Source organism: Sparus aurata, chromosome 8 (genome assembly GCF_900880675.1).
Source record: "Sparus aurata chromosome 8, fSpaAur1.1, whole genome shotgun sequence".
In the NCBI taxonomy this organism is placed as follows: domain Eukaryota; kingdom Metazoa; phylum Chordata; class Actinopteri; order Spariformes; family Sparidae; genus Sparus; species Sparus aurata.
The window spans coordinates 22,752,781-22,768,946 of NC_044194.1; the positions used below are offsets into that span (position 1 = coordinate 22,752,781).

Below are 16,166 nucleotides of genomic sequence, written 5' to 3' on the forward strand. Positions count from 1 at the left end.
CAATTTGTCTTCATCTCAGATATAATCCTCTTAATACTGCAGGGTTTCAGTGCAGAGTAACTACTTATTGAGGGTTTCTTCCTGTTAAAGGGTTTTTGGGGGGTGTTCCTTATCTGAATCTGAATCTGAGGGTTTAAGGACAGGTGCCATATGCTGTACAGATTGTAAAGCTCTTCATGGCAAATTGTGATTTGTGACAAAAAAAACTGTCTTGGCTTCATTTAATTTCCTTTATAATAAGTGGACACTTACTTTATGCCAGACAACTTATTCTTAAAACGATCTACCAGACACATGTATGTTTGCCATTTAAACTGGCATCACATTTGCATGCAAATGTAAAAAATAAAACCTTCATGAATTGAGTATAAACGGTGGCATACATTAAAATACATATTTTGTAGATGTTTACTTTACATCGTCTCTAGATTTACCCATACATCTGATGCTCCATGCCAGTTAAAGATAGTCCCTTCCTCTTCCCATTCATTTGCAAAGTTCCATGTTAACATCAGAGCATTTCGAGTCATGAATGGCTGCTCTGCGATTGTGTGTTTACTGCAGTTTTGAACAAAAACCACTTATCTGACTTGGCCATCCTGACTCTAAATGACTTCCACTTGGCTTGGTCCATTCATGTCTTTCCTCCCACACAGCAGCCAACGGCAGAGAAGGAGACGCTAAGACAAGTAGGGCACCACAGCAAACTACTGTTGCAACAGGAGCTATAATTCATGCAGGCTGAGTTCCTCATGCCCCTTCTTCTGGGGTTTAAAACGGGAAAAGGAGATATTTTCTTCTTAGCTTATAACAATGTCCATAAAAATGAAAACCGTAAATAACAACAACGTCTTTTCATATCAGTCCCTCAACTCAAAAGACCTTCATACTACTTGACTTTTAGTTTCCAAAAAGTCACAGCCCTGCAGGAAAATTATGTGCACCATACCACAGAAATGATTTCCAAATCCACAAAGAAAACAGGCCCTAACTCACATCAATCTGCTTATGAATATATCAACATGAGCACAATTTTCAGGATCTGGGCATAAATATGAATGTTAATATGAATCATTAAATGCTGCATTCAGTATAAAATTTGCAATGATACAGTTATTAAAAAGCACACTGATCATTTTGTATGTATTAAGACATGTTTTGCTTTATGATTTACTGTTCTGTTTGTTTCCAGGTCTACTGTGCATATGGATGGAGGTTTCAAGCATTTTTTGTGGGTGATGGCTGGCTACAATGAGAGCCGCATTACAATGTGTTCACGTCTTAATGTTTACAGGGGGTTCACGTTACTAAATCATGACAGCTGAGTAGGAAAAAAACACAGAGGAGTCTTTATTAGCTTTGCTTATTCTGTAAATCCTCAGATTCATCAGTATCAAAATATAGACTGTATTTTTTTTTTTAAACAGTAGGGGGCAGTAATTATTTGTAACCTCTCCAGGATGCTGTGTGAAGGAAGACAGGCAGCTGATCATCCTGCCATCATTCTGAGATCACACTAGCAACCTGTAGCATGTTAACTGTCAAATGCTGTGATGAATGCATATTTAGGAACTAGGATTCAGGCATTTTATTCGACACCAGCCTAGAAACTACATTACTTGCCAGTGAACTATTCTGGTAGAAATATACAGAAAACTCTAACGTAGCTAAGCACATCTATGAGCAATTTACTGATCTAGCACTCCATGTTTTTTAACGTAGCAGTGGATAACCTGACATCTAAACAAGTCGTCCTCACGCATGCTGTTTTCCTAATATTCATTCAACTTGTACATTAAGACCCACCTACATCAATCTCATGCTTTTAACCATTTATCCAGGATCAGCATTTGAGGACTAAGCGGATAGCGCTAATTCACATACAGGATTTTACCTTGCAACATGATGTGAACTTGCTACTCAAGTTCAAGGCCACGTCACTGCCAAGCCGCCCCAGATGGGCCCTTGGCAACAATAAAAACTCCAGAAGGAGATGATCTGGAAAACACAGTGTGGCATTCGCAAGGTTCTTGGGTCGACAAAATGTAAAAATGCTGAAGCAAAAGTTGGGAGTAATAAATGTGTAGTGTCCTGAAGCAAAAACAATATCCCGCTGTTGCTCTAACGGAGCGGCTCGGTGGCCACATGTGGCTGTATTGGCAATACTTACAAAATCAAAAATTATACAGGTCAACAAAAAGCCCATTGCTTCATCTGAAAGTCATATTTGTATACAGCTGAATCTGAAAAAAAAAAAAAGGATAAATAAGGCTGATTTAAGGAAAGGTGTTGAACAGTGATACAGAACTGGACTATAATTCAGCTTGAATCTTTATTTATGCTACATCCAAATGTTTCTAATTAGACTAAATCCAGTATTTTATCAATGAATTCACTGAATAGTAGCCGTGCTCAGTAGCTCTGATGTGCGCATGTACAGAATTTTAGGAGTACAGCAGTAGTGTGCTTCTGAACGATACTAAACAGATCTCTTGTTAGCAAAGACAGACAGAAGAGGGTTGCTCTCCGCTGGCATCACTGAATCTCTGATAAGTGAATGGGATGTTTTCCTCTGAGGCAGACGTCAGTGCTGCAGCAGGATGGAAAGACTAAAGACTGGTCTGCACTGCCACCTGGTGGTCATGGGAATACCACCCCTAAACATACACAACCATGAATCTGTTAACGTGTCCTATCAACTGTTTCGTATTGCAACTGCGAGTATTTTTCACAGGCATGAACTTTTCACTTCAGCCATTAGAAAGCAGCAGTGCTGTTATTTGGTGAGTATCTGCTGGATATGTGAAAGTTAATTTTTTTTCATATTAAGTGCTTTCAGTGGTGTCCACTTGTCAAGGTGTTGATTATGTCTTAAGGGGAATCCACACATGGCCAGCCAACTCTCCCGCTATTCATGTGACAGATCTGCTTCAATTTTATCAAATGTAGGAATACACACAGATCTGTGACATGGGCGTGTGAATTTGAAACCCCAAGCATTTTTTACACTCCTTGTGTTTTGGGTTTTTTTGGCACGGGCTTTGTCAACAGTAAACTCTACATACAGCTGTATAAATCACACAAATCTTCCACTGTGTTTAATGGTATGAACTTGTTAACCATTTATTATGATAAATCAAGGCCCAAAGTCTTACCATAAGCTTTCCTTTTTCAGTGTAGGCACATAGAGAAATGGTGGGTGGGAAAATAAAATCAATGAATCAATAAATAAAAAAACATTTTTTCTACTTTAAAACAATTTTGGAATTGTAATTGTGAATTGAATGGACTGGATGCTTATGCATCATTTATATCTCACTTTTGATGTGGATTTCCAGTAAAGATTCCTGTTGTTGTATTACTTTCAATGTTATATGGTCTCCAAGTTTTTTGCTTTGCACTCGTATCCTCCTGGAGGGACTTTTTTTTCTTTTTGCCATTCAGTCTAAAATCAAGACATTGCAAGAAATTGATTTTTCCAGTTGAGTAACATGATTCAATAGGTTTGATTTGGGATGTGTCTTGCCTTCTTGTGCCTATTCTACTGGAGACTTACTATAGTAGCTTACCGTCGTGCTGTGAACAGCTTCGCCCAACTCTATGACTGGTGGATCAGTGGACTGAGTATCTGCCACTGTCGGACTGATCTGTGGAAAGAAAGCAACGTCGAAACATCTCTTGATTTCTCGCCTGTATTATTTTAGGAACGCAGAGATGTTATGTGTTGACAGCAACTATGAACCTGGTTGCTTTTGCTTGATACTTCATGTCTGTGCAGGATACAGATGTGAATAGTTTTGATGCCCGAATAATGGTCAGTTATAATAAAAGAAGATATTTGGATGGTTAGGCAAAGACAGAACTATATGGTTCACTGACCAGGTGTGATGAAACCTTTTGTTCCATGAATATTTCTTGATTTTATTCCTGCTCTTGCCCAGACATAGTTTGTCATTTAAGTCTGTATGTTAGATGGTGTTGATGATGATGTGGTTTTTCTAAAAAAAAACACTGGTTACAGAGGTCAGCACAGGCTTGACTAACTTGCTAATAAAAGTTTATATTTGAAGGTAAAACTGAACTGACCTGAATGGCTGTGGGCTGTGGGTGATGAAGGTGGGGTCCTCTGGGACGGATGTCTGTCACGTGCGGTGGGGGATCGGGGGTGGACCTCCGGCTGTGCTGTTGCAGGACTTCCTGGTAGGATTTGGTGTCAAAGTTTGTTCTCCACATCAACACCTGGGGAATCGAGGGACCAGCACAACTTTTTAGACCCAGGTCCAGCTTTCAACTACAAAACTAAAACAAAAACCTTGCAATTACAAGCTTTTGAGAGAAAGGGGGACATTATGTAAATATGAAACACCGACCTGACCATCAGCTCCCCCCGAGGCAAAGAGATCTCCAGCCCTGGAAAAGGCTACTGTGATTACAGCGCCCTGGAAAAACAAAGAAAGGAATGTAAGTGAATAAAGAAAACCTTGCCATGACAAGCACTATTGAGGACAAATCCTTGATGGTGTTTCCGCTTGGTCTGCTGTCTGTGGGTTATCTTGGCTATTCTGTAGCCTCACCTTGTGTCCATGGAGGGTGTAGATGAGGCGTCCCTCCAGCAGGTCCAGGATCTTAACAGTGCTGTCACTGGAGCCACTGATCAGGTAGTTGTTGGATGGATGGAAGGAAAAGCTGTTGATTCCTGCACTGTGGACTGAAACCATATATACAAAAATAAGGCACGCACACCAAAACACATCAATAGAAATGCACACAAAGAACCCCTGCAGGACAATGGGTCATCTAACTGGTAACACAATTACAGACTGAGACATTTTTTTGAGACATTTGCAAGGATAATTCAGGTAATTTTAGAACTTTACAAACTAGATATTCAGCATTATTATAGTTTTGACATTTTGAGATACCTTGATAATGCTGAATCAGCTTGTTGGTTCGTAGATCCCAGATTTTCAGTGAACTGTCAGCTCCCGAGGATGCTATACAGGTGCCGCTTGGGTTAAAATCAACAAACATTTCTGATCTGCAAAAACAAAAACACTCAGTGGAGTCGGTGACCTGCAACAGTTCAACAGTCTGGTGTGTCAATAATTCACAACACTGCCATCTATAGGAGAGACAAAGCAGTGCCCGAACTAAACATTAGTTTAGCTTGTTCTTTAGAGTTTTTTTAAGCTTTTTTAAAAATTATAATTATTTCAGTGAGGTTTTGGTCCACATAGGTAAATTTGAGGAGGTAGAGACCTCTCTGTTATGAAATGTATTGGGTTTTTCTTGCATTTCAAAACAAAACACACAAAAATATTATGCCAAGAGATTGTGTCAATGACAAATACAAACGTCAGAGATTTGTAGTCAGGAAGCTATGATTTAAAAACAAAACCCCATGTAATGACAGAATCAAAGCTAAGCAGAATATCAGTACATTAAGTCAGATCGTTTTAAAACCTACCCTCCATAATCAGTGAAGCAGTTGATGCAGTGTTTGGTGGACGTGTCCCAGAGCCGGACAGTGCGATCATCTCCGCAGGAAGCTATCAGCCGCCCATCCGGAGAAAACCTGCCGCAAGGAAAAGACAGAAAATGCTCCTTTTACAAAGTGAGTGCAGCCGAGTGACCGATCTTGATTTGATCTCACTGGCCCATCATCAATTTATGGTGTCGCCTCATTCAAAACTTTTAACAGGAGAACAATTAAGGGCCAAATGTCTAAAAAAAAAAATAGTCATCAAGATCTGTAATTCAGTTTTTTCTAGGAGAATTTTTTGGCAAGCTGTGCAAAAATGTAATATCAAAAAGTGACAAAGAGTTAAAGTTACTTTCAGGTGGCCTGTAAGATACATATACAAACACTACAACAGAAGAAGTTACTGAGGATGTGGTGCTGCTGCATACCTGGCACAGCGCACCCAGTTGGTGTGCTGGCTGAGAGAGTTGACAAAGCACTGACGGTGAACACTCCACACTTTGACAGACTTGTCATCTGAGGCTGTCACCAGTCTCTGGCCATCATGGGAGAAGGCAACACTGCGTACAGCGGCCGTGTGGGCTTTGAACACTGTAGACTCGCCCTTTCTACAGTACACAGATATATAACAAAAAAACGACTGATTTAAAACGCAGTCTCTCCAAGTCACACATGCCATGCAGCCTCAGAAATGACTAGAGCTTACATTGAAGGTGTCCACAGTCGGACAGTTCTGTCTTTGGAGGAAGTGGCCACCAGGTTACTAGACGGGGAGAACTGCACCCCAGTGATGGCGTCTTGGTGGCCAACAAAGCGGAAAGCTCTCGCCTTTGGAGCGAGATTCCAAATCATCAGGGTCTTATCCACCGACCCTGAGGCTAGAGAGAGACAAAAGGAAGGTAATGAAGAAAATTTGGCTTAGATATCCTGCTGAAAGTTGCAGTTGATTTAATTACTAGTAATCAAAAGAGGTTATTACTGTAAATTAAGTGAGCTCAGTTTTGATTGTTAATGTTTATGTTGTGTCACATATGACAGAGAAGTGTAATCTGAGCACAAGCATTCAGGTAGGTCAGCTTTGTAATTAGAAAGGCTTTCCTAAAACAGTCTCTGGTTAGACGTGAGCAAAGATCAATACATTTGTCATTAACATTATACACTATCAAAGTACAGAGAGAATACAACACTATGGCAGAAACCAAGGTGACCATTGTAGGAAAAACACTAATAGATCAGTTGGAGGTGAAATACAAGAAATCTTAAAGTTTATAAAGCTAACCTGATTATTGTCAGTTAGTGCTTTTGCTTGCTACTGTAGGTCTGTTGCAGTAGGTTGACAATACAACACGATGTACAGGCCACTTACATGTAGCTTGCAATGGAAAGTTGCACTGTTTTTGCAAAGGATCTCATACCGTTTTACTATACAATACTGTCATGATTACTTTATGACAAGTGTACATCAATTAAACTGTTCCAAGTGATCAGTGATGTTAATCCATTATTTCATCCCTTCTGTGAGCCAAAAGCATGGCATATGATTACAGGCAACTATCTGCAGATAGAACACCTGAACAGCATCTTGAAATTGGTAAAGATTTCACTATCAGCAGAAATTACCCAGCTGTTTGCGGTTTGGGCTGAAGTCTGTACAGGTGACCGCATCTTTATGCCCCTTGAAGTGTCTCTCAAGGGTTGGATCCTCCTGCAAGGAAAGGTCGCAACAACAAAATGAAAAGTCAGGTCTTCCCGTAGATGGCACGGCCATGAAACAAAAACAGTTCCTCCGACTGTTGAAATCAGACTTATGTCCACTTGATGGAAATCCATCCACCATGTTAAACTCACTTTACATTTTTTGTCAGAAGCGTGACGAGCACTGGCTGAGAATTGTTGAGTAAAGACCTTAAAGGACAACACGATTTCATACTGTTTTATGTGTTCTTACATTTGGCGAACCCTGCCACCTTTATGGCTTCAAAAGAGTGTTCTGGGATCTTATTTTCCTCTCAGAAAAGCTTGTTTATTCAGTTATAGAAAAAAAAGATTCTGAGTTTTTATCAATATCCAATTAAAATTGTAAGTATTAAAAATCCGAATTTGATTTCTTCTGTAAAACTACAAAGTGCCCCTTTTTAAATAACTACTATGTAATATCTCTTTAGATTTAAATCTAGTCTGTTTGTTGTGATGGAGGGCTGGACAGGAACTTCAGAATGGGACACTGCCTGCCTGAGCAGACCAAACGTGTGTTTAGGAACAGCGACATTACACTGAGCAACACGAATTTAAAGTGGATTACTAATAAGCAAATCTATTATGTTGAGATGATTTAATAGAGAGGACCCAAGCTGTGTTCTGACAGCCCTGCTCAGCAAATCCTCTTAGCATGTAGGCAGCTAGCCGACTCGGCTACCATTAGCGCCAGTGCACGATGTGAAAGTAAACCCATTTCTACTCATTAGACTTTAGTAAAGTATTAACAGATGTACTTACCAAAACAGACGCCATTGTGGGCATTTGCTGAAAGACCTAAAGTTGTCAGAGGGAAAGTTTAGCCGCCCTGCTGCTGCGAAACGTTACTTCCATAGCTGTCAAACTGTGCGCCTTCAGCAACAGTCTCAGACATAACCTGTCGAGCTCAGATAACACGGCGTTCCGTTCGAGTCTTCTTGCAAACTCAGCTTACTTTGGATTGTACGCACTCTGAATAAAAACTGCGCATTGTTTTTACATGAGCACCTGGAAAAACACCCGTTATTTCTGCAGCTAAAAACAACTTGTGGCAACGGAGAGAATGGTGCTGCGTTCAATAAACATGAAAAACAAGGAGATAAGAGAATCCTACTCGACAATTCAATTTCCTTGCTTCAAATTACCATGCACGACAGCATTCAAGTTGGAAATGAGATTGTTGAATTTGGAGAATTTGGTGGTACGTCCGTCAAATCAAGGCTCTGCTTACTGGCTCGAAAGAAGCGGCAACCATTCAAATACAGTGTATATATAATAACTACAATATTTGAATCAATAGAATTTAAGAAGAATTTCAAGTAAGCGTTTGGTGGCTGATTGTGATCAACGGTATAATTTGTGAGCACCTCCAACGCATTGCAATCAAGCCAAGAACTTTGTTCTGTGAACTTTTTATTGTTGTCATCAGAATACGTTTTGTTTTTTTCCTGGTGAAGTGAATGCAGCATATCGTTAAGGTGGAGCGTCCTCCCGCTGCTAAGCAACTGGCCAGCCATATCAAATGAAACTGCTCTGAGGCAGAAGTGGCGCAGTACCAGCGTCTCTGATTGGCCCGAGGAACAGCACTGACAAATCAGCGACGAGATTGTTAAACTTGGAAATTGATGTTTGGCATTTCGGTTTGAAAAGATGTCGCTCAGTCGGGGCATCGGCAATGTAGAGGTAATGTTAGTTATATAACGGCATTATTTACTCTGATTCACCCGCTAACTGGTAGTATTGCAATATCGATATTATCATACTTTGAATACAGCGTGAGCCAACAAAAACAAATGTTGGTTTCCAAGCTAGCAAGCTAGCCAGTTAGCTGTGGTCAGTGTTAAATTACCATATCAACGAAAGTGCTCCTGAAAGACTCATTATGTTTACCGCTAGCTCTTTCTAAAGGCTCCCATGCTTGCAGGTTAATTTAACTACTGTTAGCATCTGCTATCCTGTCTCACAGTTTTTTAAGTTAACAGCTATCTAGCAAAAACTCTGTATTTCCTTCTAGTACATGAGAAAAAGGATACCGAAAAACGCCAAGTATCAACATGTCAAAACAAGGCTGGACACAGGTAACTTTATCTTGTCAATGATGAGATGTACTACAGTGTTACAGATTATTGGCCTTTGTTATGCATATGATAATGTATTAATGCTCCTTTTGCCTCTCTACTATGTTGCTGTCATTTTTATCAATAGGATGCAGCCTTTCAAAGTATATGGAAAAACTGGAGGAGATTAGAAAAAGTGAGTAACTCATCTGAAGAGGAATCAGATCAGAGGAAGTGTCCTGTTTTCTCTTTCTGCTCTGTCATGTCCTTTTTTAATGTGCGCTTTCACCTCACATGTTGTATGTTTCGTCTGGGGTTCTTAAATCTGGCTCCTGAACAAAAATATATTTGTTAATGCTGAAAACTCACTCAAACTTGAATTAGAAGTAGGTGTTTGATGCTGACATTTGACTGAACGGGTGCAAAGGGATGGCTGAATTTTGTACAATGCAATACCACCTATTTCCAAGTCTTTACATTTGGACTTCTGTCTCTGATATTCACATCTGTAATGGGAGTTTTTATTGATAAAACAGGCTTTAGTGTCTCCTGAAAGAACACATACAGTGTAGAAACCTTTGACCACAATTTGACCCAGTAAGTACAGAATAGTGCTTCTGTTCACAATTGGACACATTAGAGTAGTTCAGTCTCTTTGTCTCTTTATAGACACTTTCCATTCTCCCCAAATGTGAACAGGGGGATCAGATAACCCAGTTTGGCAGGATTGTATAAAACTCACACATGATCCAGTTACAGCCAAGTAAACCTTCCTAAGGGTCTGTTTCTTACTTTCTACTTTAAGAGGTAAACTGGAGAAGTTCTAACCCACTAGTATTTCCCAGTTAAGTACGTTCTTTGTGGACAGTAGTCATTTGTGTTGACCTGTTCTGATTTCTCAAGGATAAGTGAAGCAGATTATATCGCTCTCCAATGGAGGATTGTACCCCTGTCCACAATAATTCCTGTGTGTCTGCACAAAGACATGATGATCAGGTGCCAGTAGAGTTCTTTGCGAAAGTGTGAGCTAGTGATATCATACTGTTGATAATACCATTATCCCTAGCACAGATAAAACTGTCTGAGCACCCGGATTTGGGTGTAGTAGTTGCAGCTTCAGCTGGAAGGCAGCATGGGGACAGACAGGGTAGAGCTGAGGTTTAATGAGGCATTAGAGGGGGGTGAGGAGAGCGAGGATCTGCAAGACCCAGGTGAGTTGTGGGTAGTCCAGCTGCATTCAGTGGCTAAAGTAATTATCAAGGTTTTACTTGATTTTGCAATTATCAATCACAGTGATTGCACCTTTGGACCAAAGGTGCAAAATTAGCAGCTACAGCAGCCATTCTTAAATGCATTTTTTAAGACCGTCATCAGAGCTTTAAGACTCCCTCCTCCTAGAATATTTATTTGTTTTAAATATTTTTTGTTTCCCCCTTTTTCAGACTATAGGTATCGAAAAGATGAAATCTTTAAGCGGTTAAAGGTGACAACATTTGCACAACTGGTAAGCATTGATGTTCATTTCCTTACAATACCTCAACATCTTGCAAGATTTATGTAGTCCAGTCAACAGTTATTTCTGTGGCTTATATTGTAGAGGGGACTGCTGGAATGTAGTGAGAAAACCTGATCCATTCACAGGGCTTAATAATTAATAGACCACTTGTGTGAAAGGTTCTGGACAGCCGGCTCTGAATTCATTTAGCTTGCTTTGTTACCTTCATTTACAGACTCCAGGAAACAATTCTCGTTGCACGTTTACCTCCAGTTTCTTGGGAGTTTGACTTCTCTTTGCAAGAATATTTTATTTCTAAACTTTTTTTTCACATCAGATACTTCAAGTAGCCTCCGTATCAGACCTGAATGAAAGTGATGATGGCGAATCACACACAGGTAACATAATGTACAGAATGTTAAATGGATTTAACTCTAACAGTGCTTCAGGTGACGATCTTTTGATTTCCCACTCCTGCCGATTTGCAGACGGTCTGTCACTGGTGTCCGATGCAGACCTCGAGTGTCTCTCTGAACACACCAACGGCTCCCCGCAGGCGTCACTTACTGCAGAACGTGAAGATGCAGGAGACAGCAGGGAACTCTGCAACACTGCCAGGTCAACACTCCTAAGGTACCATACTCACTGAATCCTTCATAACTGCGTTGTGCCCGATTAGATTCTGGCTTGCTACTCCCACCCTTTTGTTCTGTCAATCTTTCCAAAAAAGTGTGTTTTTGTCCCAGACATGTTGCTGTTAATACCACAGACACCTGTAACCCTACACCACCATATCTGCATCTGCACTCAACATACTGTGCATCCCCTTATTGTCCCTTAAGACATCTGTCCTTCCCACACGCCCATCCTGCTATACACCGCACAGTAACCTCCCTCAATATGTTCTCAGCGTCCCCTCCTCTCACCTGCATCCTTTAGCTTGAACAGGAACCCCAGGAGTGTAACTCTATCTGTGGTCCCTCGGGGGGGTCCACAGACTGGGCCTCTGTAATGACAGAGCTTTTAGGTCACCTTCACCTTGTGGGGAGGGCAGATGGAGCGAGAAAGCAGGGCAGCGCTGGGGTAAACATACGCAAGGGGAAAGTGGTGTGTGTGTATTTGCTGCATTGAGTCATTTTTCCTGTGTCTCTGGTTTCATGTTAACTAGTTGGTGACTTGCCAGATCAACCCCCGCCTGCTCAGGGACAAAATCACTGATATGTTGAACTTAATTGCTTTCTACTGTTACAGACATTAGTAAAATAATACGAGGGGATTTTGAAGTGAAAAATGTAAATAAACCTTATTTGTGTGGTATAGTACTTTTGAGATACAAAGAGCTGTACATAGCAGAGCACGTTCAAACAAGGAATGGAAAGAAATACGAAGAAACGGCTCAAGTGGTAAATAAAATTCAAAAGATGAATTTATTGAAGACATACATATGTTTTACCACTTACAGTGTTATAAGTGGTGTTGGAGAGCTGAACCTCGACAGAACCAGTCAGAGGATGAAGAATGAGCCAGTGTTCAGCCCTGAGCCGACTGACAGGCCTTACCCCGACTGCCCCTACCTGCTGCTGGACGTACGGGACCGAGACCAATACGACTGCTGTCACATCATTGGCGGTAGGTGCCAAGAACATGAAACGACAAGCTCATTCTGCCGAGAATCCTATTGTTGCTTTAATCATCTCTCTTCCTTGCAGCGCACAGTTTCCCCATTGCCATGTTATCTCGGACAATGAACCCCTACACCAAAGAAGTGCTGGAATACGTATCCTTCAGTGCATGTTACATTTCCCTGCTCTGTTTTTTCAGACTTTTCTGTTCATGGAGCAATGTCAGCGCTTTCTTTTAGATGCAGTTATAACTGTTGTCTCAACTTAACCCACAAACTGTGTAGAAAAATGCAGCAGGAAGGATCATCATCGTGTACGATGAGGATGAGAGAATAGCCAGCCAGGCAGCCACCACCATGTGTGAACGAGGATTTGAGAATCTGTTTCTGCTGTCTGGAGGTAAGTTATCGGCATGTTATCTGGTGCAATTCGTTTAAAAGTAATCTAATCCACTGTGAAAAGGTTATTTCATGTATCGTTTGTACCACTGTTGTTTGGTTGTGGCCGTGATTGGGACTGCGGCTGACATTTGGGCAGAATTAATGTCAACACCGCTAAGCATGTCTGCTATATAGGTGACAGAAAAATCTAGTTAAACTAGTCCAAAAAAAATAACGATACAAAAATATTTAAAAGGCAGCACTTTTGCAGTGTTCATCTATAACGAGGGTTATAATCCCACTCTGCTACCCTCTCCCAGGTCTCAAGGTTATCGCTCAGAAATTTCCAGAAGGATTGACGACGGGCTCCATCCCAGCCTCCTGCCTGTCCTCTCCCCCATCACTGAAGGTGAAGAAGAGTGCTGCGTCACAGCAGCCATCACAGGCAGCAGAGAGGAGGTGGAGGTTAACTTCAGACGAGCTGTCCAAAATCCAGGACCAACTGGAGGAGATCCTCATCCCCAGTAACCCCAACAGTAAGACCACACTGCCAGACACTCAGAAATACATTTTAAAAGTTAAAATTAGAGCACTGTTTAGGTGTCTGTAATTTCCTGATTAAAGCAGTTGTTTAAAAGAGGAATCTCCATTTAAAAGCTGACTCCATTTAAACCAAAATCCATTTTCATGTATTGTTGGAAGCTTCACTCCCCACATGTGATGGATTGACCCGCTGTGCACAAAGTTGTCTATTTGATAGTAAAGCTGCAACGATTTGCTGATTGATTGAAAAACTTAGTGGCCAACTATTATGATAATCAATCAAGTCACTTTTCAAGTAAACATTTCAAAGTTTTGGACTGCTGGTTGGACAAATGATGCCATATGCCGATGTCAGGCTCTTGGAAGTTGTTTTTGGGGGGGCGTTTAATGTGACTGAACAATGAATTGATTGATAATGTTTGGATTAAGTAATAAGGGAACTAATCAGTAGTTGCAACTGTGATCAGACACTTTCCTATCAATTTGAAGTTTGAAATTTGAATATCATGTCCTTTCTAGCAAATGATGTCTAAATAGCGAAATGGGTTCATCCATCCATCCCTGATTGAGAGATTCTATTTTTGCTCCATGGAATCTGTTATGAGGAGTTTGAAGTCAGCAACCAACATTTAAGAGCAAAAAATTAAGTTAGATTCACAAATGTTACTTTTGCTCTGTCTCATCACTTTGCTCCTCCTCAGTATTGTTTGCGCGTGTGCTCACTGCAGGCCGCATGTCCAGCCGCATGTCAACCAGCAGCTCGCAGTCTAAAGCTTCCAGCGCTCGGAGTCGACAGAGTTCCTCTACAACTGGGAGGGACAGCGCCAGGGTTCAGAGCGGCAGACCCTGGAAATGAAACCACCCGGTCCCCCCTTCACTGCAGAGATATACGCAAACAGACATACCTCCAACACAAGGTCAATTTATTTCAGGTTACGTTTCCCCACTCCATAACTGTAAAGAAACACATGTTTGGCCCCAGTCTTAACAATAATCCTCCATGGTACTGTTGGAATCTGCTTTCTTAAAGCAAAGTATAGGCAGTGTTTCTGTGTGCCCTTGGCCATATTTTGATTCAGAACATCTACTGACAAAGCTGCTTATATATGTTAATTTGTATGTTCCAGTTTTGAAAATCACACACACCTAGGAAAAGTAATTACTGCTGCATTAAAAAAAAACAAGGACTGAAAGAAACTCTAACTAAGACTTAATTTCATTTCAGACTCATTGGTAACCTTTTATAAAACTACTTTATGTCACACTGTTGTGTCTTGTTTTTCAAAAATGATATATATATTTAATAAATGGTGTGTATGTGAATGTTTGCACAGTGCCTCGTCTGTTAATCTGACAACTGATGGATCTTTCTGCACTCAAATTTTGTTCTCGTGTAACTCTTCTCATCCTTTTTTTCTTCCGGCTGATGAACATGTCCATATAGTGGATAATCTGTTCAATATTCTTTCTTTTTTAATCTTGTTATGTTCAATGCCGTCATGTTTTTCTCCATCAGTATGACAGCCACCGAATAAATGGCATTCCAAAAACACTTAAACTTTGCGGGAGACAGAGTTACTGAATGTTGACGTGATATGAAGGATATGCTGGGAATCTCTATATGACATGAGATGTAATTTATATAAATAATGTTACAGTACTGGATCCATTTTTTAAAATTAAGACAAGCTGTGCTGTATTTTTGTAATTTTCTCCACATGTGTGATGTTTTATTGTGATCTTGAATCTGACGAAGCACCGACAGCCTTTATGTGCAACTTTTTTGTCCATTTGTGCTTTTACTTTACTGTGATTTTCTTTGTGTGAGAGTGTGTTTGTCACACAGTGTCACTAAAGGATGGAAATGGGTATTTTGTTCTGGATGAAACAAAATTACAAACAGCACTTCAGTAACCACAGATGCATTTGAAAAACAGTATTGCTTATTTGTGGCCTTTTGTTGGTATGATTCTTGTTCACCTCTGCTTGGATACGCTTGCACGGTCTCCGATTAAGTGCTTTCTAATGAGAATGCGGACTGGTCTGCAGGCCTTTCGTTTGTGATGAATCATTTGTTTTCATAGTCAGTTTTAATTCACATTCATGATCTGATCATGTGATTTTGCTTGTAAATTGTTGTCAAATAAAATGGATAATTGCTGTATCTGAAGTGTTTTTTTCTCAAAGGCAGTTGTGAAATATTCTGAGATAATACATGTTTTGTTTTGTTCTATCACTATCTTACCCTGTGATGTTAATATCTGGCTAAAATTGGAAACATTCAAACTATAAAAGGAAAAAAATGTAAGGTCTAGTGAGTGGATTTAGGGGAATCTTTTGGCAGAAATGTTATGTAGTGGGCCCTCATTTATTATGCCATGATTCTACAGTAGCCCAGAACGGACAAACCAAACACTGGCTCTAGAGAAGGCCTCTCCCATTCTCTGTGTTTTTAGCGACTACCGTATATAAGTGTTTGGAACTTGTAACTGTTACATTCTGCTAAATCCTACACACTTGACCTGTGAGTGTCCTTGGAACAAACTAAGAGTGAAAACGTAGAGATCTTCCATCATTACGTTTTTAGACACGTAGCTGTTGCTTGTGTCTCACAACAGTAAGCTAAGATTCCACGCTGTGTCACAGCTAATTATGTACTCCAATTTTATTTATTAATGGGTACAACTATCTCCAAAAGTCGGGTTAAGATTGATTGATTGCGATTTTAGTAATGTGAGATTCAAGAGCCTGAAAAATTATTTAAAAAAAGACAGGTGTGTAATGCAAAAGTAGAAAAATGATGTGTGTTTATATTTAGAAGGTTTTAACTCATTAAGAAATGGAAACTGCAGG

General features: G+C 40.3%; 2 protein-coding genes across 5 annotated transcripts in view; one reads left to right on the forward strand and one right to left on the reverse strand.

The window, feature by feature from the left end:
* poc1b (POC1 centriolar protein B) overlaps positions 1–8,291 on the reverse strand; it is a 54,074-nt gene extending 45,783 nt beyond the window's left edge. For 3 of the 4 annotated variants that reach the window (XM_030424648.1, XM_030424646.1, XM_030424647.1), the window contains exons 1-10: positions 7,979–8,291; positions 7,103–7,187; positions 6,189–6,360; positions 5,911–6,090; positions 5,468–5,575; positions 4,923–5,038; positions 4,575–4,708; positions 4,371–4,439; positions 4,087–4,239; positions 3,570–3,647 (exon numbers count right to left, since the gene is read on the reverse strand). In XM_030424648.1, coding sequence (XP_030280508.1) covers positions 3,570–3,647; positions 4,087–4,239; positions 4,371–4,439; positions 4,575–4,708; positions 4,923–5,038; positions 5,468–5,575; positions 5,911–6,090; positions 6,189–6,360; positions 7,103–7,187; positions 7,979–8,002 — 1,119 coding nt within the window. In that variant the 5' untranslated portion in view covers positions 8,003–8,291. The remainder of the gene's footprint in view (positions 1–3,569; positions 3,648–4,086; positions 4,240–4,370; positions 4,440–4,574; positions 4,709–4,922; positions 5,039–5,467; positions 5,576–5,910; positions 6,091–6,188; positions 6,361–7,102; positions 7,188–7,978) is intronic. The other variant, XM_030424645.1, reaches the window with a different exon arrangement.
* A 469-nt stretch (positions 8,292–8,760) lies between these two features.
* Positions 8,761–14,640, forward strand: cep41 (centrosomal protein 41). The gene is made up of 11 exons (XM_030424599.1): positions 8,761–8,899; positions 9,231–9,294; positions 9,422–9,469; positions 10,716–10,777; positions 11,106–11,166; positions 11,257–11,401; positions 12,231–12,397; positions 12,478–12,545; positions 12,675–12,789; positions 13,091–13,306; positions 14,042–14,640. Exons 1-11 carry the CDS (start codon positions 8,867–8,869, stop codon positions 14,167–14,169), a joined length of 1,107 nt encoding a protein of 368 aa, XP_030280459.1. The 5' UTR covers positions 8,761–8,866; the 3' UTR covers positions 14,170–14,640.
* The last annotated feature ends 1,526 nt before the right edge of the window (positions 14,641–16,166 follow it).